A 24,843-nucleotide genomic window follows, 5' to 3' on the forward strand; every position below is an offset into this window, starting at 1 on the left:
CTGTTCTGTGCTTAGGGATTTAGCTTTCAGGATGACAGTAAATAAGAACAATGGACACTTCCATAGCGATACTTACAAGAAGAAACACTGCAGGAGGGCTGGGCTACCTTAGCCAGGGATACGAGGGGTGGCCCCTATGGGAAGGTGGCATTGAAAACTGAGATCAGGAAAAGGTGGGAGCCAAGTCTGGGGTAAGAGGAACGACAAGAATGAACCTGGCTTGCTTGAGGAGCATCAGAAAGTTCTGATTTGCTAGAAAGTCTCAAGAGAGAAACACAGTTGGCAGGCAGGCAGGTATACAGGGCCCTGTGGGCCAAGGAAAATGGATCTGTATTTTTTTCCAAGTCTTAATTGTTTTTGCACCATGGATCTCTTGATCAGCCTCCTGAAGCCTGTAGACGTTTTTTTACAAAATATTTTTAAATGCCGCAAAAACCCCCCAACAAATTAGAAATATGAAAGGGCACAGGTGTGGGTGTGGAGGCAGGGGGACAATGGGAGTGGTTTATCCTGGCAGCTAGAAGGACAGTATCACTGACGTTGTTTCGAGTTGCCAGCATACAGTGATAAGAAAAAGGAGACCAACTTGGGGACTTCCCTGGTGGTCCATGGGTTAAGAGTAATCTGCCTGCCAGTGCAGGGGACATGAGATTGATCCCTGGTCCAGGAAGATCCCACGTGCCCAGGCACAACTAAGCCCACGCTCTGCAACAAGAGAAGCCATCGCAATGAAAAGCCTGTGCACCGCAAGTAGAGAGCAGCCCCCACTCTCCACAACTGGAGAAAGTCATGTGTAGCAACAGAGACCCAGAGCAACCGAAAATACATTAAAAATCCTTTAAGGCAGATAGACTTGAAACTGGCTTTTCGTTGCTTTAAAATTCTTCAGCCAGTGCATCACCTGAAATTGGATGACTTCCCATTACTCCCCACAACTCTACCTTGGTACACTTCTGATTAAGGCATCCCATTATATAAAAATATGTGTGTGTCAGTCACTCAGCCATGTCCGAGTCTTTGTGATTCCACAGATTGTATCCCACCAGGCTCCTCTGTCCATGGAATTCTCCAGGAAAGAACACCATATACAAATACAGTTATCAACATATTAGAAAACTAATGTAACTATGGTAACATGGTTTCTTTCTTCACGCTTTAAATAACAAGATCAGGTGTTGAGTCTAATAACTACTGTCATCTAGAATAATCATGGGCATATATGATATCTAGGGATGTATGGAACCAGTGTGATGTGAAAGGAAGATATTAGGGTTTCTTTAGGTGACAACGTCACAGGTACCTCTGGGCTTTGCTGCCCTCATTTGTAACAAAAGGAAATGTAAATTTCAGTTGGAGGTTAGTAAAAATGAGGGTGTAATTCTTTTTCAGTTCAAATTTATAGACCTCATGGAAGTCACTGTAGGGTTTGACTAAGTAATATGATCTGATTTATGTTCTTGAAAAGATAAGCCTAATGGAAGGTGGGGGATGTAGCGGGGAAAAAAAGCACCAAGGCAATTTCCTGTTTGGAAGCTGGCACTGGCCAACTGTGGGGAAGTGCCACACCATGGCTTCTCTTGCCAGGAGGATGCCAACGAATAGAAGATCTGTCTTCAAGAGCACTCCTTGGGCTCAAAAAGGGAAACAAAAAACTAATACTGCAAAAATAAAGTGCCTCTGGTCCTGTGCCACCAGGAAAAGACGGGAGGTTCTTGGCCAGGAAAGACCCCTGTGACAGTCAGTGAGGCTCAGGGAAAAGATACCACATCCGTCAGGGTTTCCTATAAGACGGGACTGACGATGATGACCTCACAGGCTGGCTCTGCAGATGAGAGGAGCTGCCGACCGCAGTGCCTGGCACCCACGGGTCCTCAGTAAATGGTGGAGCCTTCCCCTCTGGTGACTTCAGTCTAGGACCTTGGTCACCGTCTTCAGAGGGAGGGTGGACCAGAGAGCAGTCTCAGAGGCCCTCTCACCTTGCACAAGTAAGGGATGGCCACAGATGATTTAGAAAGCTGTGGAGTCCAATTCCATTATCTAGGCTTGGAACAGAACCAACTCGAGCTCCTCAAATACTACGAAATAAAAACACGTAGATTATCCAGGTGAAAACATAGCAAAGGAAACCATCTTCCTAACAGGGAAAGTGAAGAATGCTGAGACCAGAAGAAGGCAGTGGCGGAATCAGGGGCTTCACATAGTATTCCTCTCTGAGGGATTTGCACAGGGGGGCCATGGAGCACCCCCCACTTTGTAAAGGGCGCCGGTGTTCGTAGCGCAGTGAGGCCGGGGGCGGTGTGGACAGGCCTAGACCTGCTGGCCCTCAGAGAGGGGCTGCTAGAGCCTTGCAGGAAGCAAGGTGTGGAGACCACTGCTGCCCGGCCCTGTGCTCAGCCCAGAAGCTTCTGCCAGACAGCTCTCTCTCTCTCCCCTCAAAGCCAGACAATGTGCCTCACTCAGACACTTCCTCCTCTCTCTTTTCTAAGGGTCACTGGAACCTCCTAACCTGGCTTTTGGGGGTTTTGTCTGTTTATGTTTTTGCTCTTTCTCATCCAAATGCCTCCAGTATAAGCAGCAGCAGCTTTACTTCGACTGGTCTATATCTATAATATTTCTCAAGTGGCCCCTGAAACCCACACACGGCATCAGGTGTGCTGAAAAGGCAGCTTCCTCTAGCCATGCTGATGCAAATGAAGAAACACAGATGCTCATTCATAGCTTGAAATGGGGGAGTACAAGTCCCTGACCTTCTCACCCATCCACCGTTCGGGGATTTATAAGGGTTAGCACAGGGATGAAGATGTGGGGGAGGGAACTGGGAGCCAGAAAGAGCTCTCCTTTAAGTGTGAGAGATGCAACAAGAACTCCGAAAATAACTAAGAACCACCGAGAACTTCTATATGCCACAAATCCCGCCCCCTTCTCTTGTGCTCACTTTGAACTTATGTCTGCCAAACAGCCACTGCTGGGCCAACTTCAAAACACTTTTACAGAGGTTGGGGAAAAACTCCTTCCCCAAATCCCTGCTCTTGTTCCAGAGGCTGAACAAAAAAGCTTTTCTTAGGATTATTTTGCTGGGCGACAGGGCACAAAGAAAGCAGTCCACCACTTACAGTCTGAAGGTCCACAGTGCTGCTCTTGTTTGAATGTGTGGCTCCTCTATGAGGCCAAGGCTGGGCTGTCCCCCCTCTACAGCCTCCAGGGATCTCCGCGGCAATGTGCATCATTCATTTAAAGACCCGTGCAGGACAAGGCTGCTGTGGGCAGCTGACCAAGGCTGACGAGCAAATTACATCTCCTGCCTTTCCTTTGGCCCTGCCATTAGTATTATTATTATTTTAGGTCAGTGAAAATGTTATCACCACTCCTCCATTGGAAAATGTTTGTGGTTGTAGTTAAGGACCTGTTACAACTGCTGACAAAGGATTCAAAAATCCTAGGCACAGGAGAAAAAAACGAACTCCCTTAGCAAAATCTCCTCTAGCTTTTTCCACTTCATTTAGGCTGTGTACACTGGGCTGCTTCATTAGAACCTCTACTTTCACTCCTACTCACATGAAGGTTTTTGTTTGGTTTTTCTGGGAATCACAGCTGGTGTGTTTTAAAAAGCCATCTGCTGTGGACTGAATGTGTGTCCCCCCTCAAACTCATATTTTGAAGTCCTAAATCCCAACATGATGATGTCTGGGGGTGAGGCTATGAGAAGTTATAGGTTTAGATGAGGTCCTGGGGGTGGGAGGTCCCACAAGGAGATTAGTGTCCTCATAAGAAAAGGAAGGGAGATCAGAGCTCTCTCTTTGCACCCTGGGATGACACAGAGGAGAGAAAGCAGTCCTCTGCGAGCCAGGAAGAGGACCCTCACTAAGTAACAGATCTGCTGGAAACCTGATCTTGGATTTCTCAGCTTCCCGAACTATAAGAAATAAATATCTGACCCAGAACCACCTTGGGGAGCGGTGTGAGAAAGAAAGGAGTGTTTTTGTTTAAGCTACTACAGTATTTTGTTATAATAGCCTCAGTTAAGATTAATTAAAGAGCCGTCCTCATTAAAGAAGAGTCTAGTGTTTGCCAAGGTAAGAAATGGGAAAATATGCGTTAGTGCCCCTAACTGCTTATGTATTCATCCATCATACAAGGAGTTGGAGAGAAGGACTTGAAGCCACATGATTGTATGAGCGAACTTAGATATCAGTCTCCCATTATTAATTGACATCTAATGTGTTTACTTTCTACTCAACTACCTGAAAAAGCCATGGTACTCAAAACATCATGGACCCTGAGCATTCCGGCACTGAAAATTATGTACTATTACCTCTTACTATTTTATTGATGAGGAAACCGAGGACCAGAGAGGTGAAGCAACAAGTACAAGGTCTGATAACTACACAATGACAGAAGTCAAAATAAAACCTAAGTCCCCTAATCCACGCTGAGAAGTACCCATTCAAGACAAGGTAGTAAAGATGCAAAGCTCTCCACATGACCCTCAAACCTATCTGTTCCACAACCAGCTAAGTCGTGGACAACCTCATCACCATCATCATCGGGAAAGTGACACAGCCTCCTACTGGTCATCTGCATCTAACCTTGGCCTCCTCTGAGCCATTCTCCACTCAGCAGCCTGAGGAGTCTTCTCAAAATGCAACTCGTGCCCTTGCTTACCCTCTCCCCACCCATTAGTGATTCTCTACAGTTCTTAGGATAACAGCCTCATTCGTGAGCAAGTTCTCCGAGATTCTACATGGTCTGGCTCCTGTTGACTGCTCTCGTCTTGCTCCATACCACCCGCTAGGCACACATGCCTTAAAGCAGCATGCCCCACACTGCCACGGGACCTCTGCACGTGCTATTACAATGCTTCAACTCCTCTACTCTCCCCATGAACCTGGTCAACACCCCCCTTCTTTCCAGTCTCACTTCCCCAAAGAAGCTTTTCTTGACCTTTCATGACTAGGTCAAGGTCCTTGGTTAAATGCTCTCATAGCTACATGTTTCCTGTGCTTTTATTTCCACTTGTTATTATGTTCTTATTACTGTGATTTTTAATTAATATCTACCTCATCACTGGGGTGTAAGTCACCTTGCCCGGCCTGTTCCCCATTTTATCCTCTCATTGCCACCACAGTGTGAGTGTCAGAGATGCCCGATCAACGTGACTACGAATAAAAGAATAAATGAGGAAAAGATTTTTTAAAATATGTGTAAGGCCCTCAAGAACTTAAGAGTCTAGAAATGACTTCTAAGTCACCTGTACATCAGGAAGCTAGTCAATGATCAATGCCACTTATGGCAGATCTTTCTAGGAGACAGGGAAGTGATTCAGTAGCCTTTTCTCAGAAGTCTGCTTGCGTCTGTAGGACCACATCACATAAAATATAATAACATTTCAAAATCTGCTCAGTAAAATGTCCCTCTTCTGCCAGCAACCTAAGACCTTCAGTCAAACATAAACTCCCAAACTAAACAAAACCTCTGGGGTCCCAAAAGCAATTTTGCCCCTTACTGTGGTTTCCCGAGACCCCATAAATCAAGCCTTTCATTATATACCACATAGAGATAACCCTCCCTTCATGCCATCCCTGTTTTCAGACACATTCTTCATGCCTGTCGCCAACAGCCGGCTCATTTCTCATTTCAGACACTCCTCCACCTCCCTGCGGGGACAGCGAGCACATGACGGGCCTATTTCTGCAATCAGACAACAATGTAAATTAAACTTCAGCCTCAGCTGCTGGTTGTATTCCAGAGAGGGACCATCATGAGGGATGGAGCAAAACTTAAAGCAGCAGCAAGGCAGAGAACGCGATGTGGCAAAGCCTGGGCTGGACATAAAGAAGAGTTCTGCTACGGAAAAGAGAGCAGGGCAAACACGGCGAGGTGTCAACAGTGATGAAGAAAAGGCACTTCAGAAACAATTATGAGCGAACCCTGTTCTCCTGTGAAGGCAAAACAACATGAAATAACTGCAGTAAAGGAAGATAACGTACAATATGTAAAAGCCCAGGATTTTCCAGCTAGCCATAATATTCGAATGTGTGAAAAACCAAACCATGGTAAAGAGGGTGTTTTCTCTGTCTCCTCTATGAAATTTAGCCAGTTCCCATGGCTGATGAGGTACCACTGAACTTGGACATCTTGCTCAAAGTGCAGTTACCTCTGTTAGCCACAGATAAATCATCGGCCTTTTGGGTTATTTGCAAATTTTTTTTAAAAAGCCACCTTTCAAGTTATTAGCATGAATGAGCTGAACAGATCATCAGGTTCATTTCTGAGTCCATTCAGCACCTCTTATTTAGTTTTCCACTGTCTTTGAAGTTTATAGTCAATAAAAAGCACTTTAAACCACAACCGTATTTACCTTTTCCAAGTAAGATAAGCTAAACACACAAAGCTAGAGGGGGTAGGTCAGTACAGCAGGTGGTCTGCATCACTTTGCCAGGTGAGGCTCCTCCACTAACCCTGGAGGGAGAGTGGGACAGAATTCCACCCAAGTCCAGTTGGGTTAACCTGGCACATTCCCAGGTCCAACAAAGCCGGGTCTCTCCAAAGTGGCTCCCTTATTTTCTTCACAGTATTGAGAATGCTCAGTGGTAAAAAGATCTGCCTGCCAATGCACAAGACACAAGAGACGGTGGGTTCGATCCCTGCGGTCAGGAAGATCCCCTGGAGGAGGAAATGGCAACGCACTCCAGCATTCTTACCTCGGAAATCCCACAGAGAGAGGAGCCCTGCAGGCTGCAGTCCGACAAAGAGTCGGACACAACTGAGCAACTGAGCAGGAGAACACTGAGAATGCTCAAGAAGGCAAGACAAGCGCACATTTCAATGTCATCGCCAAACACAGTCCAGGCTGAGCTGCAGTTAATGTCCAGTAGCCCACTGTTTTAACTGGCCCAGAATACACTCCTTTTCATTAACTGGGATCATCCAGAGATGAGTGCACCTGACAAACTCCTCGCATGTATCTCTCCTCCTCTCCCCACGTGGTGGGCACCAGGAACAGGGCCTTGCACTCAACGAATACCAGTTAGATGGAAAGGAGCTGAGACTTCGAAAGGGAATGCTTTTCATTGTAACAGAAAATTTCCGTTCCTACCATTTTCCTGAGAGAATCCTGCAGCACAGAGTGAGTGAAATATGAAAGCGTTGGCATCAATGATTCCACATCTGTAGAAATCACATGTACATTCCACACTTATATCCTCTTATCTCCAGGCTGACTTATATCGTTAGCTCATGAAAGCCTGGCATTATGTTCACTTAGCTCGCTTTGTACACCACACAGTCTCTTCAGGTAGGCCTTGGTTTTGCCTCTTGTTTTATGGATTTTCTTCCAAAAGGAGGGAATGCAAATATGTTTGTAGAGGAAGACAGATATTCTTACAATGTCACCAAGATAAATCCAGCTCATGTTTACAGTAACCTTGCAAAGACAGCACAAAACATGAACACTGAAGTGGCCACTCATTCATTTATCCAACAAGTATCAGGTAGATGTGCTCTGTGCCAGATATCACCCCCTATGTTGAAAATATGGCAGAAAACAAAACGAAAGCTGTATTGTAGTATGGACTGCTGCTGCTGCTGCTGCTGCTAAGTCACTTCAGTCGTGTCCGACTCTGTGCGACCCCATAGATGGCAGCCCACCAGGCTCCCCCATCCCTGGGATTCTCCAGGCAAGAACACTGGAGTGGGTTGCCATTTCCTTCTCCAACGCATGAAAGTGAAAAGTGAAAGTGAAGTCACTCAGTCGTGTCTGACTCTTTGCGACCCCATGGACTGCAGCCCACCAGGCTCCTCCGTCCATGGGATTTTCCAGGCAAGAGTACTGGAGTGGGGTGCCATTGCCTTCTCTGGTAGTGTGGACAGATACTAATAAATAAAAAAAAACATGTGGCAGGTGATGATAAATACCATATAGGAAAAAATACAAAGTCAGGTAGGAAGAGCAGGGAATGCTAGGGTGGGGTGGGGGTGGGGAATGAAATGCTGCTCTACGGGGATAAGGGGTAGGGTGGGGGTCCCAAAAGCCAGTCTAAGAACATTTGAGCGGATACCTGAAGGAAAATGGGAAGTAAGCCACAGGGGTGCCTGAAAGAGCTTTCCAAATGGAGAGAGACTGCAGCTGCCGAGGCCTGCCAGAGTGGTGGGAGCACAGGGAAAAGAGTGTGTGGAGGTGACGAGGTCCAGGAGTAGCAACACGACCTCGCTGGGCAGGACCTCGGGACGTGGCAGTGACGCTGAGCGAGGAGGGGGACGTGAGAGAAACAGCACGTGATTTAGCCTTAAGACAACCCCTCCAGCTGCTGTGCCAAGAGTCAACAGAGGGTCAAGGGTAGAAGCAGGGAAGCCCCTGGAATCATGCAGACTTCATGGAGATAATGGGAGCCGGATGAAGGTGGACCAGCTGGAGAAGGTGACAATGGTGTGGCTGTGGCTCTATTGCGAGGCAGAGCTGACAGAGGTGTTACCACCAGTCACCTGCTGATCACAACAGCTGGGCTCAGAACAAAGCTTTGCAGAATGAAATGAACAGTTGAGGCATTCAGTTAAATATTCCTATTGATTATTATGATTTACTCATTTAAATACATATTATAACATCTTAAAAATACATTAAAAATATAAATACATTTAGAAACAAACTTGTTTCCCCTAAAAAGGAATAGAATTTCCCAGCCGTCTTGTTTTAAGCAACCCATAAGAATCTTTATTTTCCCCTTCCCGGGGTCATTTATTCTCTATGAGAATTACCAAGTTTCCACCGGGAAAAAATCCATTCAACAAAATCTTGATAGGGAGCTGGGTACATACCAGCACTCTTTGCAGCAATGCCAGAAGCAGACAGTATCTCTGCCTGTGTCTTGTCCCATGGCTCCTGGGTATTCTGCATTATCAACAGCAATTGAGTGCTTGCTTGTGCCAGGCACTGTGCCCCAGCCCTAGGTGCACTATCTTACTGAATTCTTACAGAAACCTTACTGTCACCTGCATTTTCCAGCCAAGGAAACCATAACACAGAGAAGCTGAATACACTGTGCAAAGCCACACAGCTAGGAAGTGGCAAACCAGAAATGTTAGTTTCTACCTCCTCCTGAGTTTAAGGTACAATCCGGAACACAAATCCTCCAAATTATACTCTTGTTCTTCCTTGATCACTTTGGGCTGACATGCAATGTGTCTCAGCTTCAACTGCCACATCTACAAAATGAAATATATTCAACTAGATAATCTCTAAGGTCCCTTCCGGGGCTCTTGCTTTGAAACTCAATGCTGGCTCACTCTATGGAGAGCACAGATGCAAAGCTCACCTGCAAGACTATAACTTCTCAGGGTCAGGTTTTGCCTAAAATAAACTGAAGTACATCCACAGCTGAACCTCTGGGCTGATCAGCAAGAAATAAGTCGACTTCAGGGCTACTCTCTAGGAGAAAAAGGTTAGCAAGCAGAGTACATAGCAAAACTTCTTTCTCTCGAAACAAATCCTGATAATAGGATTTATTTCCTTATAGAAAGGAGAAAACCAGTCCTGGGTGAAAAGCTAAAACATGCTTTCTCTGTGTTTGGTTACTTGTAACAAAATGGTATGCAATTCCCACTTGTCTGCAGATGAATGACTCTTTAAGTTTCTCTTCCTTCAGTGTCCTTGTGCCGACATACAGTACAGTCCAATAAATACCAGCCAATTGAATTAGTGCACGAATCACTTCCATGAATGCACTAAACAATATGAAAGTGAACTCATTAGTTCTATAGAAATAAATATCTCCTTGGATAGAATTCATACGGACGTGGCTAGCAAAAGCATTACTTTGGCAAATAAAGGCGAAGAAGATACTTTAGATTTATTGACTTTTGTGTTCAGTAGAAGATTTCAATTTTAGAGGCTGATGTTTTGAGTTGTGTGGGAGTAAAAGAAATCTCATTTATGTAACTAAGAGAAAAAAAAAAAAGTCAGTCTGCTAAAAAAAGAAGCAAAATAAACACTTTCAATTCCCTGCAGGATTTCTAGGGAGTTAACCCAAAACTTTGCATTTGGACCACTGAAGTTAGTAAACCTATGATTCAAACACTTCACCTTCAATACCAGCTATGAATGTAGCTCACAGAGAAACCGCTTGCTCATATTGATTGATTCTCTCCACAAAATGAGCAGGCATAGCTGTGTTCAGTTAGAGAGCTGGGTGGAGGAAGACATGCAAATCCTGAGTATTCTCATGGATCCTTCATTCTTTTTTACATTTTTCTAAAGTTCCTCCAAAATACAAGTAATAATCCAATAATGTAAAAGTTTATATACAATTAATGTTAAGGGAACAAAGTCAACCCACCACCTTTTCTTCACAGAGATGGGGCAGCAGACACAAGTAAGAAGAGAAAGAAGAAAGAAAACAGCTTCTGTTACTGAAACTAGGACTATATAACCAGATCAAAGATGAGGCTTGATGAAATTACATAAGTCATTTAGAGGAAAAACTCAATTAGCTGGGAATAGAAGCCCGGATGGTACTTTCTAACCAAGATTATTTATGTAATTTTCAGGTGGACAGTCCCAGGCTATGTTTCAGGAAAAAAAATAAACTATAAGAAAAGTATTTGTAAACAATTATTTTCTAATGACTTTTTACTGCAAATAATCTCAGTCAAAATAGAATTAATGATAAACTACAAAAATTTAAAAGCAGTTGAGATGTAATCTTGGTCAATATAATAAGACTTTTCCTTTGAATTTACAACTGTAGTTTTGTGTTTTTAACTATGGATGACAGAAAAGGAATACTCTTCTGGAGATACACAAGTTTAATAGTTGCACAGCCTTTATTTAAATGAAACCTTCGTGATGGAGACAAAAGAACCTTTCCTCTCTATTAATTCTCATGGCCTGTTCAGTTCTGCATTTGGAAACAGTTTGGTTTTTAACTGTGTGCACAAAAATTTGAATTATAAAAATGGCAACTTATATTATTCATATTAACTTTAAAATAACCAGTGTACACAGGTACCTTTTTGCATGTACCTCACTACTTGCTCTGGAATATGAGGATGGTCATTGTGACTGGGAAATACTGGAAACAACAAAAATGCCCCTCAATGAAGAATGCTGTTAAAATAAACTATGACCCATTTGTCTCGTGCAAAAATAAGCAGCAGTTAAAACAATGAGACATATCCTTCACTAAGCGAATGGATAAATAAACTATGGTACATCCATACAACAGAATATTATTTTCGTGATTAAAGGGAAAAAAAAAACAAAAGAGCTCTCAAGCCATGAAAAGACTTGGAGGACCCTTAATGGCTATTACTGAGTTAAAGAAGCCAGTCTGAAAAGAACTGTATGACATTCTGGAAAAGGTAAAACTATGGAGACAGTAAAAGATGGGTGGTCGCCAGGGGCTGAGATGAGAGAGAGACGAACAGGCAGAGCCCAGAGCCTCTTCAGGGCTATGCTGAAGATACCATAATGGTGGCTACGTCATTACAAGTGTGTCAAAACCCAGAGAAAGTGCACTGAGTGAACCCTAATGTAAGCTATGGACCGTGCATAATAACGATGTGTCAAGGTAGGGTCATCCGTTGCCACACTGTACTGCTCCAGTGGGGGATGTTGACACTGGGGGGACACTGTACATGCGTAGGGCCAGTGGACATATGGGAATTATCTGTTCTTTCTGCTTAATTTTGCTGTGAGCCTGAAACTGCTCTAAAAAATAGGCAATTTAAAAGAAAAAAAGCAAATTGCAAAGTAAAAAAAAAATGACAACATATCTTTACAAAGCCACCACAGACTCACTTTTATAGCTATATCTATCTATGTATCTAAATATCTGGGAGGAGACTAAATTAATAACCAGATTATATCTAAGAAGGTAAGTGGGACCATGGATGGTTAATGGGTTGTTAGTTCCACCTCTCTTTTTTTTAAATTGTGGGAATATATAAGCAGTGTTACATGTATAATTAAAAATAAAATTTTTTCTTTAAAAATATTTAATTTACAACTTACAGATAAAATATTCAAAAATAAATTGCAGATATAATGACATTTTAAATACTTCAGTATTCATCGTTTAAAAACAAGGACATTTTTCTACCCTAAAATTGTTTTTCAATAGCAGAAAAAGCATAAAAGATCTTATACTAAACTACTGGGGTGAGGTAAGTCATTTATTTAAAAAAGCTAAGCTGGTCTCAAAGAAAAATATAAACAAACACCAAGAGTTGAGAACTGAACTGATTTAATGCTTATAGCAAAGTCATTCTAAAAACAACATTATCATCATTATCCCCATCCTTTAATTTTATGTAATGTTTTATTTTCCCTCCTTTAAAACACTAACAACCTCATATACCAGCAGGTCAAAATCAATTATATTTATATTAAAAAAATTTTAGTCATTTGAAGTACTAAAGTAACAGCACAAAGCTTATCATAACAGACTGAGTGTCTTAAACAGGGATTCTTAATCTAAAATCCTCAGAAGCCCAAGGATTGCACGGATTCAATTCAGGGCATCTGTGAGCTTGGATGGAAAAAAAAACCCACTGAAGATCAATTTTACTAACAAGTGAAATTTAGCACTTCCTTTATGAATGGAGACCACAAATCACAGAAGCACTAGCAGACCCATGACTTTGTCACCATAAAAATCACTGTGTTTTCAAATCACAGTGTGGCTGGTAAGGGTATTTCAAAATATCATTTACTCTCATCATTTCATGGAAGCTGTATGAGATGTTGGATTTGTTGCCAGATCTTGTTACTTAATGCATCAATTAAGAAGCACATTTGTAACTCTTACCACAATTTTGTTTTTAAATATTTTGATAACTATATTTCAGTAAAAGTGGGTTTTGTCCTAATCATATATTGTATTTTAAGCACATCTAAACAGTCTTGGAGGTGGGGGGAGGTTCGTAGGTTTCACAAGATGCAAAAGGTTAAGAACCCCTGGAACTCAACCACCCCTTCCTGTAAACCCATTCTCCCAATGTAACCACTATCCACAATGTAGTGTATCTTCTTCCGTGCATATTCCTTTCAGTGGACACATACATACATAACCATCTAGAGGCATAACTGACACAGGTATGTGCTCTGTAATCATGCTTTACACTTCTATTTTGCAATACATTTACAAGTGTCTATATAATTTAGTCACTCATGCTGTTTCCAGCTTATGGCTATTACCTTAAAATGCTGTAATAAAACTCCTTGTATACATCTCTTTATATTCTGGTTTTTTTTTAAATTTCATAATCAGTTCTATGTATGGAACATTTGTGACAATGACATCCTCAAATTGAACCACAGAATCAATATTGTATTATGAAATCAACAGCAACAATAGCTAGTGTATTTTGTGCTGACCAAGGGCCAGGTAGTATATGCTCTACGTGAATTAACTTATTTCAATCCTTATAACTCTAAGGCAAGACACTGCTATGATTTCAGGTTACAGGTGGAGAAACTGAAGGTGATTAATCTCTAAACTTCCAAAGTCTGTAATTCTGATGACAAATTCAAACAACTAGGTATACTCAGAATACAGGATTCCTCAATAATCCTGGGCTCCATGGGGGTCACTGAAGGGGGACAAAAGATGATGACTGACACTTTGTCCCATGATCAGCTTCTGAGAGCATGTCCTGAAGCTCCCAGGAATTCCTTTGTCACTGTGCTTTTGAAGAGGTGGATCAAAGAGAAAAGACCATAGTGAATACACTGTGAAATGACAACCATTGATTGGGCCAAAGGCAAGATAAAGAAGGTAAATACGCCTGCCAATGCAGGAGACACAGGTTCAACCCCTGGGTGGCGAAGATCCCCTGGAGGAGGAGATGCCTAGGAATTCCCATGTATCCCAGAATTCTTGCCTGGGAAATCCTATGGACAGAGGAGCCTGGCGGGCTATAGTCCATGGAGTCACGAAAAGAGTTGGACACGACTTAGCAACTAAACAACAGTAACAGCAGCAAGATTAAATGTGCCCATGTCAACGAGCAGATCTGCCATCAGAGATTTGGGTTGAGACTCAACACAGGATCTCCACTACCGTAGGCCCAGATCATTTCACAGGCAGCAAGATCAGGTCGTAATTCCAAAACAGAAGAAAAAAAAAAATTCCATCAGGTTAAATATAAATATGTGCTATTGACAACCCAGTCTCAGGGGCAGGCCTGGTCTCCTCGGTGATAAGAGCATTATTAAAATCTCCCACGTAATTCATCAAGGCCTCATGCTGGTCAGGGCAAGGCTAATCTCCCCAGTTAGCAAGTTCCAGAACAGACCAAGAGAAACAAAACCACAGAAATGGTATCTTTTGTAATTATCTGGACTCTGCTGAGCAGAGATAAAATAATCCTGCTGCTGTTTCATGTCTGGTTTAACATGTCCTAGCAAAGAAACGTCATTTAGCTTCACTGAGATAGGAAAGCTTTTCCCCCTTCTCATGTGTCAACTCTTGTGCTCTGAACATCCATGTAACAGAGTAAGTAACTGGAAAGCACAGGTTATAGTACTCTGAACGTGCATGGTCATAAACCTCAAAGTGGGGTTGCCAGAAAGACCAGCTCAACGTCCTGTCCATCATCCATCACCAGAAGCCCTGGAGCCAAATGCTTTCTCCTTCCTGTGCTAGAGGCAGCATGGAGAAGCTGTGGGGGCCAGCTCTCCTGGCCTTGAATCTACAAGAACGTGGGGTTTTGAGCAAATTTCTTATTTCTCTGAGCCTCAGTTTTCTCATCTACAAAAAGGGTATGATAACATCCATGGTCAGAGGACTGCTGTGAGGGTTAAATGGGTCTCACCCCAACCCCAATTATAGTTCAGCCACCTGCTCCTGTGGGGATGCCCCACCACCAACTCCATCACTACCAGTCCCTCCCTGCCAGGTAAGAGAGAGCCTGGGCTCTGAAAGGGCAACAGGAGGGGCTCCTCCCAAAGAGGGGGTGTTAGCAAATGTCCCACATAAAACCACACTTAGCAAGGGACCAGTGATATAGCTGAAAGAGAGTGTGGCAAAGAAAACTGAGAACAATCTCCCATTCTGAGTTTCCACACAAGATGCTCAAATGCTCTGAACTGAATTTCTACCTCTCACTGCCAGAAGGAATATAAACCTGTGGACAGGTTTAAAACATATTCATTCCCTTTCAGCCAGGAAATTCATATTTTATCCTACTGATATAAGAATCATACAAAGATATTCTTGGATGCCCATCAGTGGTATTTGTAATAGTAAAAAACTGCAACTAATCTAAATATCCAACGAAGGACTGGCTAAATAAACTTGGTGCATCCATTTGACAAAGTATGGTTATTTAAAATAATGTTACTGAAGAATGTTTCAGGTTGTGGTGACATGATTTCAATATAGTAAATGGAAAATACAGGAATAAATTAATATGTGTTATGATCGCCATTAAAACTGTGTGCTTACATAAACTGTTAAAAGTCGGTTGATAACATATGTGCTATTTAGGGCTACATGTACATAGCAAGTTTATAGACAGGCAAGGCAACAATAAATATTAAACACAGCAGAGCAAGGGATTTTTTTAAGGGCCTGTGGCGTCGTTAAGGGCACATGTCTTTAGTTGCATTGGTAGCTACCTGGAATTTTACATTATCCTTTATACCACTTTGTATGTCTGAAATATTTCATAATTTAAAAGTTTTAAGTGAGTGTGTATATAACCCTAGAAAGTTAGTACATCAAAATGTAGCCACTACTTTGAGGTAAGAGTATAGTGAATTCTAGTGTTCACATTTTCCAAATCTGCAACAAAGCACATATACTCCTTTTTATCTTTTACACTGTTTCTTCATTGGAAACTGTTCTTATGCCTATCCCAACATTGGTATATTTTTTGATAAAGGATGTTTGATGCTAAGCAGTGCCCTGCATCAGGGTCACACCTGGCTCTTCTGCCAAGGGCCTTGCTTGAGGGACCATGAAACCCAGCTCTTCACTCGGGAGTCTCTCGCCCACTACAATTCAAACGAGAAAAGTGCTGTGGGTGAAGCGATGTCCCTGAAACCATCCCACTCATATCCTCTGACGTGAGACAAGATTTGTAGGCGGCTTCTGGGAGAATTCTCCACTTTGCAAATTGTTCTCAAAAGTGTTAAAATATATACTCTGCTTTTTTCCCCCCCTCTGGAATAGTTTGTGTTCTATCCTGCCAGGAAGCCGGGGGCTCAGCCAGTGGACTGAAGTGGTAAAGTGGTGGTGAAAAATTAGAGACCAATTATTTTGTGAACTAGTGTAGACTCTCCAGTCACAATTCATTTTTCACCAAGTGCTGGAGGTGGAAGGTGGGAGAATAATTCTGTGGAGATATGTCGCCATGCCTTAAGACCCTTCCAGTTTCCTTTTTAAGAGGAATTCCTCACTTGGGTTCTTGGCTGGGCTCTGTGCGGCCCACAAAATCACATGTCAATCTTGTAAAATTGTCTGGAGCCCAGTGCTATCATCAGATTCTCAAAAGAGTCCATGACACACCCCGCCCCCAAACAACTGAGGATCCCTGTTCTCTAAGGATACTCTCTTTTCTTAGCTTCCCCACTCCTGTTTGATCTCTAAGTTCAAGTTCAATGGGAGATTGCAGAGGAGTTCAGAAGGAAAACCCTCTAGCAGGCACCTACCAGAATTGTCATCTAAGGCTTTAAAATAAAGCAAGATATCAACGAGAATGTTTGGTGTTATCCACACTCAGACACCAATATATGCTTTTAATCAAAGGGGGAAAGTTTTTGTGTTAACACTTCCCAACTTTACATCACAGATATATTTCTAGAAAGGGGGTATGTGTGTTGAATTCCACATACACATTGGGAAGATCCACTCTTTTCGTTGTTGTTAAAATTCACTAACCAGTAAGTATCTATGAAGAGCTCATTGTATAGCATTGGGCTAGGACTCAATGGAAACTTGACCACGATCCCCCAAAGATCCCTGTCCCCCATTCAGCAACTTCATGTTCAAGCATACATCTGGTGAACGTCTTTCCACTTATGAAGTGGAATCAAAATTGAGAGTTACTAATATTACTTTCCCAAGCCCTCGCATCTTCCGGTATGAGTCATCCACTGGAACCCACCTTTTTTTTCAGATACTTTCCACTACACATAGAAACAGGCGCAAAACAACTCTTCATTAATGCTGCTGTGACTCTGCTGGACATCACCATTTAAAAGGCACCTTTGGGGAGACTACAAAGCCATTTATCTATTAATTTACGGGACTCAGATATTTACTCAGACATTGCAGCCTTTATGGCTACAATCTTCTCATGAGTGGCTCTATCCCCTAGTTCATTCAACTCGTCTCTACCAAATACCTGTTAGGTGCAAGGCACTGAAAATCAGTAGTACCCCCTCTAAGGCCACATGTGTGTCTGTCACACACCCCATCATCTCTGTACAGCTTGGACTGTCAGTAAACTTGCAAAACATCAGTTTTCATGTCCTCCAACAGCTTCTAGGATTCTTTTAAGTTTTATAATGATTATAATATTACATAATAATATTTGGAGGAAACTGCCCAGGTTCTGGAATCTGTTTGCCAAGAAACGGGAAAAAATAACAGAAAAATCAGAAAGGAGTTTGGCCACAGGTGAATCCCTAAGCATAAAGGTAGACTCTTCCATGAAAGTCTCTTTACTGTGACAAAACATGCTATGATATGGTTAAGAGATACAGCAAGGGAGGGAGATGTATCTTTTGTGGCTGCATAAGGAGCTGCTGCTGCTGCTAAATCACTTCAGTCGTGTCCAACTCTGTGAGACCCCAAAGACGGCAGCCCACCAGGCTCCCCCATCCCTGGGATTCTCCAGGCAAGCATTGGAGTGGGTTGCCATTTCCTTCTCCAATGCATGAAAGTGAAAGTGAAGTCGCTCAGTCGTGTCTGACTCATAGCGACCCCATGGACTGCAGCCCACCAGGCTCCTCCGTCCGTGGGATTTTCCAGGCAAGAGTACTGGAGTGGGATGCCATTGCCTTCTCTGTGCATAAGGAGAAAAGACATCAAATAATTCATTATATGAGCTTAGATGACTCTGATCAGAAGGTAAGGTCATGGATGCCGATCAACATGAAAACCAAATCAGAACTCATGATTGCAAATAATCCTTTCATATAAAAGAGTTTAGTAGTTCTTTGAATAAAGCTTCTAGAGACGTGTTTTTCTGAAAAATAAACATAGTTCAGGAAAAACATAGGATGAGGCACGATCTTAGAAATGATCTAGGTTAAAGTCTTATTAAATCACTACACTTCCCTGGGCTTCTATTTCTTCATTTTCAAAGTGAGGGGACTGGACTATATGACGGCTAAGAGCTCTATATATTCTGAACATCAATAATTCTAATAATTGCCACAAAATTAAAAACATTTGCAAACACCAAAAAACTTGTTGTCAATAAAGTTTCAAAGACTTCACTTGTCAACAATGAAAGATTCAATGAGTAAAGTAAAAGCCAGAAGAACATCGTCTTTTTTGTCCTATTACCATAGCAACAGAATAAACTGGTCCAACCCACCAATCTGATGGTCTAAAGCCTGGAACAAACACCATGTGGCAAATAAAGATGTGCGAATACATTAACGCTAGCTAGCGCAGGCTCCCTCCGTCACAGCTATGTGCATCATAGAAAACTCTGCCACAATTAAAAATAACTAAGACAGCACCGCTTATATGGGCAAACAAATGCTATCAGGTGAGAACCCAATAATCTGTGTTCAACAGAGCTTCAAATTTTTACAATGGTTTAAAGACTGTATCTCAAAATTGTTTTTTAACAGATGAGGCCCATAGAGAGAAAATGACTTGCCCAAGATTACATAGTTACAGACAGAGCCAGCACCATATCCCAGTTCTTAATTCTTAGCATAGAAGCTTCATCTCACAACAGTGGCTTTTGCAGTGTCTGTGGAGGAGGAGGACCAGGCCCTAATGTTAGATTGATCTACCATGCATGTGTGAAGATTAAAGTTCCAGGGAGTGTGAATGATGAACAGACATGGGGAGCACAGTGGAGGCCAGAATCCTGCCCCCCAGTCCCTAGACAATGAGAGCACCAGCTGCCCAGGGAGCCTTCCCCACTGTGTCACTGGGGAGACAAGGAGGCCACACAAACGACTGAAATTCCGCATCCAGAGCATAAGAGGCCCAGGGAACCTCCCCAGCTGTGTCACTGGGAAGACAAGGAGGCCACACAAAGAAAACTACTGAAATTCAGCATCCAGAGCATAAGAGGCCCAGGGAGCCTTCCTAACTGTGTCATTGGGAAGACAAGGAGGCCACACAAAGAAAAGAACTGAAATTCAGTACCCAAAGATGTGGGCCTGAAAAAATCCAAGAAAGCTTTTGACCTCTGTCATCACTAGCACAGTTACCAGGTCACTCAAACATCTTTTGCAAACTTCCGCTTTTAAAGGAAAATACAGTGAGGTTAGTATTTGGTGAGGCTCCACTATGTACCAGGCTATGCGGGTGGTACTCTTACTTTTGTTGTTTTGTGTGAGCCTCACAACAATTCTGTTAGGTTAAGTCTTTTCCTCATGAGAAAACAGAGGAGAAGATAGGTGTCATACAAATCTAAGTATAGAATCTTCATTCAAACTAAGCTGTTGAAACCAAAGCCACTCCCTCAGCCATGCTGCCAGACACTTCTGGCCTTTGAGCCATGCAGCTGCTTGAGTTGGGCCAATCTGCCAACTTCCTCCACAGGGGGACAAACATCTGGTCCACTTTCAGTAGTCAGCCTCTAACACGGCACAGCGGGCTTTATCTAGATTCTATCCAGATGCACTGACTTCATCGTTCATTTTATGAGAGAAAAGACACGAGCAATAAACAAGTGGCTTGGAAGTTTAAGCTGGCCACACAGCTTCTTCCAGTAAAATGAAAAAAAAATTTTTTTTAACATTTCCCCCCAGATCCCAACCTCTGTAATTGAATCCTGGAAGCTCACCTAAAGCCCACAGCATGTTAACAAACACGTTCAGAGATGAGAGGTGTTCCCATGGCAGGGGACGTAGGAAGGACTGTACTTACACTTATATCAAGACTACAAAGGCTAACCGCATCTTCATCCTGGGTGCTCTGCTTCCGTTTCCGCTGTGAAACAAACAATAAAACAAAGTTCAAATGTAAACAAGGATTATTACTTCAATTAAGGAAAGAAAAAAATGCAATCAAATAGCACATGTAATCCTTTTCATTTCTACCATGTTATGCAAAACCTTAGACCAAGTTCTAAGAAAGCCCAAGAAATTACAGGAAATGATTAAGCTCTGGGATAACTGGTTTGCATTACTGTTCTTATTCTAGCTGCTACAGTTTGTTTCTCTTGATAGTTTCTTTTTTTCTAAATGTCTCTGTATAGCAAGACTTGGAAATTTAGACACAGAGTTGAGATTTTTCTTAACATGGAAGACGACATTAGACTGGAAATAGTCTAATTCACTTAAAGATCTTCCATTTTTAGCCCTGCTTTGTATTGGTGTAAGTTAAATTTGTTCTCAACTTCATCCAGGGTGCTGATGTCACCACAGAACCAAAACGTTGGAAAGAACCTTAGACATCTTCTCCAACGTTCCCATTTTAGAGCCATAAACACCAAGACTCAGAAGAGTCACTATTGGAACTAAAGAAAGCTATATTTGAAATGAACTTACGACCATGGAAGTCTATGGGATTGGAAAAAATGTATTATCCGCTGTATAGAAAGAAAAGAAACTCCATTCGCAAATGCAATCAAGCGCTTCAGAGACACATTTACTTCTCTTCTGCGTCTCTAGCTTAACCAATCAGGGAAGTATTTCTTGAGTCTCTAATTTGTGACTTGCTAAGTCCCCTACTTAGCAGAAAGCTGCCAGCAGACCGGAATCCCTAGTATGAGGTTACAGTTGAGGGGTATGAGAGACAGTTGGAGTCTTCAGCCCTCAAAGAAGCCCATCACCTCCTGCCCTTTCTCCTCTATGAGATGATGAGTGTGAACACAGGCAGATCTTGGAAAGCACCCAGTCCTTATCTGTCCTTGACTGTCTCACTATAACTCTTCTATTATTTCTTCAGCTCAACAAAGGTTTGTGGAGCACCTATTATGCACCAGGTCCTGCGTTTGCTCCCAGGAATGCCGAGAATGGCAACTTCCCTAGTTAAGGAACTCACATTAACTCATGTAACTGTCATATTCCTGTAAGAGACACAGACTCTGGTGTGATTATAATGCAGTAAGATCCAACTATCCTAGGGAAAGTCACTTCACTTGCCTGAGTCACCCTTTCTCAACTCTAAGGTGGAGGTGGTAACATAAGCTTTTATTCTCCGAGAGGGAGAAGTAAATACAGTGATATGTGTTAGCACGCAGCAGAGTGCCTGGTGCACAGTAAGTGCTCAGCCTGTGGGCTGGAGGGCTCTGGAGCACAGTGAGGGAGTAATTAGCTTGGCCTTGGTGGGGGCTGGGGGTGTTTTCTCAGAGGAGGAGGCATTTAAACAGGTCTGATGGATGAATTAAGAGTTTGCCAGACACAGATGGGGAGGAGAGTGGGGCCTCTTTTCCGTCACCAGCTACCTAGATGTTTCAAATCCTAAAGGTTAACATGGTTCCATACAGAGTATGGAGTCCTAGATCCATAAATCATTCCACTTGAGCAGTGAGATCCAATGCTAGGAGCCAGGGTCCTCAATCAGCCATAATGAGATAATATCCAAGAATCTTCACTAACAAGTTCACCGTGTGGTTGGTGATTGTCAGGGAGCCAAATACTCCACTCATGGGCTTTGGGGGAGTCCCAAGAGGACGCGGAGAGCTGCTTGTCATTTTGGCAGGGGCTGCTTCATGTTCATGTAGGGACATGACCCATACTGATTCATCATTCAGTTACAATTAAAAGCAGCACTGTGGTGCCATTGAAGCCAACTCATTGGCCTGTATTTATATGGTGACTTTGGAGGTGAGTATGGCAAGGCATAGTTTCCATTCTACAGGTAAATTAATTGAAGTTAGGAGAGATAAACAAATGGCTCCCAAGTTACACGGCTACGGTATAACACCCTGAATCCAAAATTTGAATTCCTAGGGCAAAATCCTTCACACACACGCATGCACGCACGCACGCGCACGCACACACACCCCATTTAAAGCACACTTGGCAAACAGGTTATGACTCATTTGCCATTTGGAACGCCTGGCAGCGTCTGCCTTGAGTGCTGTATTGAGAAGGATTTCACAGCACAGCAAGTGAGGGAAGGCTGCAATCAATCAGTAACGTGCGCTGGGGTAAAAGAGTAGGGATCTCTGCACTGGAGCCCTGCCACCCAGGACAACCTATGCCATTTCCTGAGCCTGGCTTCTCTTGCCTTGGGAGGCTAAAGAATTAGACTTGCGATCTTGGGAAATCCCATGAGAGGGCAGAGGTGCTGGGGTGTTATCTGTAAAGTGGCCATTAACCACGAGGTCAGGCTGTCCTGACGATTACAGGAGCTATGTATACAGCACCTGGCACATGGTAACAGCACAATAAATGGTGGCTCCCGGTACTCCCCAAACTGAAAGCCACAGAGATGTACGTCACTATCTGGCAGTGTTAGATTATGGAATTCCATGATGCTGCAGTTCCATTGGGAGGGCTCAATGATTTTGTCAATATGACACATTTACAGTGGCCTGTTATCCCCCAAGTGATGGGACCAGATGCCATGATCTTCATTTTCTGAATGTTGAGCTTTAAGCCAACTTTTTTGCTCTCCTCTTTCACTTTCATCAAGAGCAAAAAAGTTGGCTTAAAGCTCAACATTCAGAAAACAAAGATCATGGCATCTGGTCCCATCACTCCATGGGAAATAGATGGGGAAACAGTAGAAACAGTGTCAGACGTTATTTTTTTGGGCTTCAAAATCACTGCAGATGGTGACTGCAGCCATGAAATTAAAAGAGGCTTACTCCTTGGAAGAAAAGTTATGACCAACCTAGATAGCATATTCAAAAGCAGAGACATTACTTTGCCGACTAAGGTCTGTCTAGTCAAGGCTATGGTTTTTCCTGTGGTCATGTATGGATGTGAGAGTTGGACTATGAAAAAGGCTGAGCACCGAAGAATTGATGCTTTTGAACTGTAGTGTTGGAGAAGACTCTTGAGAGTTCCTTGGACTGCAAAGAGATCCAACCAGTCCATTCTGAAGGAGATCAACCCTGGGATTTCTTTGGAAGGAACGATCCTAAAGCTGAAGCTCCAGTACTTTGGTCACCTCATGTGAAGAATTGACTCATTGGAAAAGACTCTGATGCTGGGAGGGATTGGGGGCAGGAGGAGAAGGGGACAACCGAGGATGAGATGGCTGGTTGGCATCACGGACTCGATGGACGTGAGTCTGAGTGAACTCCGTGAGATGGTGATGGACAGGGAGGCCTGGCGTGCTGCGATTCATGGGGTTGCAAAGAGTCGGACACGACTGAGTGACTGAACTGAACTGTTACCCCCCAAAGTCCACCCTAGTGAAGGAGAGAGGACACTAACAGAGGCTCTTTCTCTCATGGGCATGCAGCCCTCTCCAGATCAACTCAGTTTACCATCCAGGGTTGGAACACAGCCTCCTAAGCATCACTAACCCCAGATGCTTCTATGCATACCAAGAGCCAAATGCAAAAGACAAAAGTCATCTGCTAAGTCACTTCAGTCGTGTCCAACTCTGTGCGACCCCATAGATGGCAGCCCACCAGGCTCCCCCATCCCTGGGATTCTCCAGGCAAGAACACTGGAGCGGGTTGCCATTTCCTTCTCCAATGCATGCAAGTGAAAAGTGAAAGTGAAGTCGCTCAGTCGTGCACAACTCTTCGTGACCCCATGGACTGCAGCCTACCAGGCTCCTCCGTCCATGGGATTTTCCAGGCAAGAGTATTGGAGTGGGGTGCCATCGCCTTCTCTGCAAAAGTCCTCTAGTGGCCTTTAAAGTAAGCCACAGCCGGTTAACCTGGGATAGAAAGATCTCCCTAAGAAACCCACCCATTTTACAAAGTAAACTGCATGGATTATCAAACTGGGTGTTCTTTTCAATTTCCATTGCATAGGGTGTTAACTGACCGTGGTCAGCAACACAGAAGGAGTCTGCAATTTTAACTTCGGGCCCAACGCAAACACTTCACAGGGTCACTAGGTCGTGTGCTCATTCGCTGTTCACTGAGCACTTCCGATGTGCGAGGCCCTGCTCTGGGTGCTCGGATCCAGCAGTGAATGAGCCAGGCATGTTCCCTTCCCACTAACTGGGGATAAAAAGAAAACAAAAAATATTTTAGACTGTGATCTCTGCTGTGAATGATTCAGACAAGCTGTAGAGACAGAGACCAGCAGGAGAGACTCACTTCAGAGAGATACTTTAATTTTCAGTTTTCGGGTTGACTTTCTCATGAGATGCAAGCACACAGAGGCAGGATTTAGTCTGTCATGATCACAGTCTTAGAACAGGCTATAGTACCCGGTACCTAGCCAAGTCCCCCAGAAGAGTATTTCTCCCTTTGTTCATACTTATGACCCTGCTCCCTTTGAGAAGCTTGTCTTCTTCACTATTATCCAACTTCGGGGAAGGAGGGCACGGTGGAGGGGAACAAACGGGTACCCATCCCACCAGCCCAGCACCACCTTTCCGTGCGCATCAGAAGTCATGGAGACATGACCTGGGGCAGCTCCAAGGGAGGAAGAACTCTGTGTGTCAAACACCTATATTTACATGCTTGGTCTCATGGGTTCTCAGCCTATTTGAAGAGCCAGAGACCCACCCTGTTACTCTTGTCACAGTCAGTGAGGAGAATGCACAGTCCATTTCCCTTTCAACT

The 24,843-nt window shown here is 43.3% G+C and overlaps 1 protein-coding gene across 3 annotated transcripts in view; it reads right to left on the reverse strand.

The window, feature by feature from the left end:
• Positions 1-24,843, reverse strand: part of ARHGEF3 (Rho guanine nucleotide exchange factor 3) — a 271,833-nt gene that overhangs the window by 122,375 nt on the left and 124,615 nt on the right. For all 3 annotated transcript variants that reach the window (XM_052636557.1, XM_052636544.1, XM_052636535.1), the window contains one exon: positions 20,064-20,126. In XM_052636557.1, coding sequence (XP_052492517.1) covers positions 20,064-20,126 — 63 coding nt within the window. The remainder of the gene's footprint in view (positions 1-20,063; positions 20,127-24,843) is intronic.

The sequence above is a fragment of the Budorcas taxicolor genome, chromosome 1 (assembly GCF_023091745.1).
Source record: "Budorcas taxicolor isolate Tak-1 chromosome 1, Takin1.1, whole genome shotgun sequence".
In the NCBI taxonomy this organism is placed as follows: Eukaryota; Metazoa; Chordata; class Mammalia; order Artiodactyla; family Bovidae; genus Budorcas; species Budorcas taxicolor.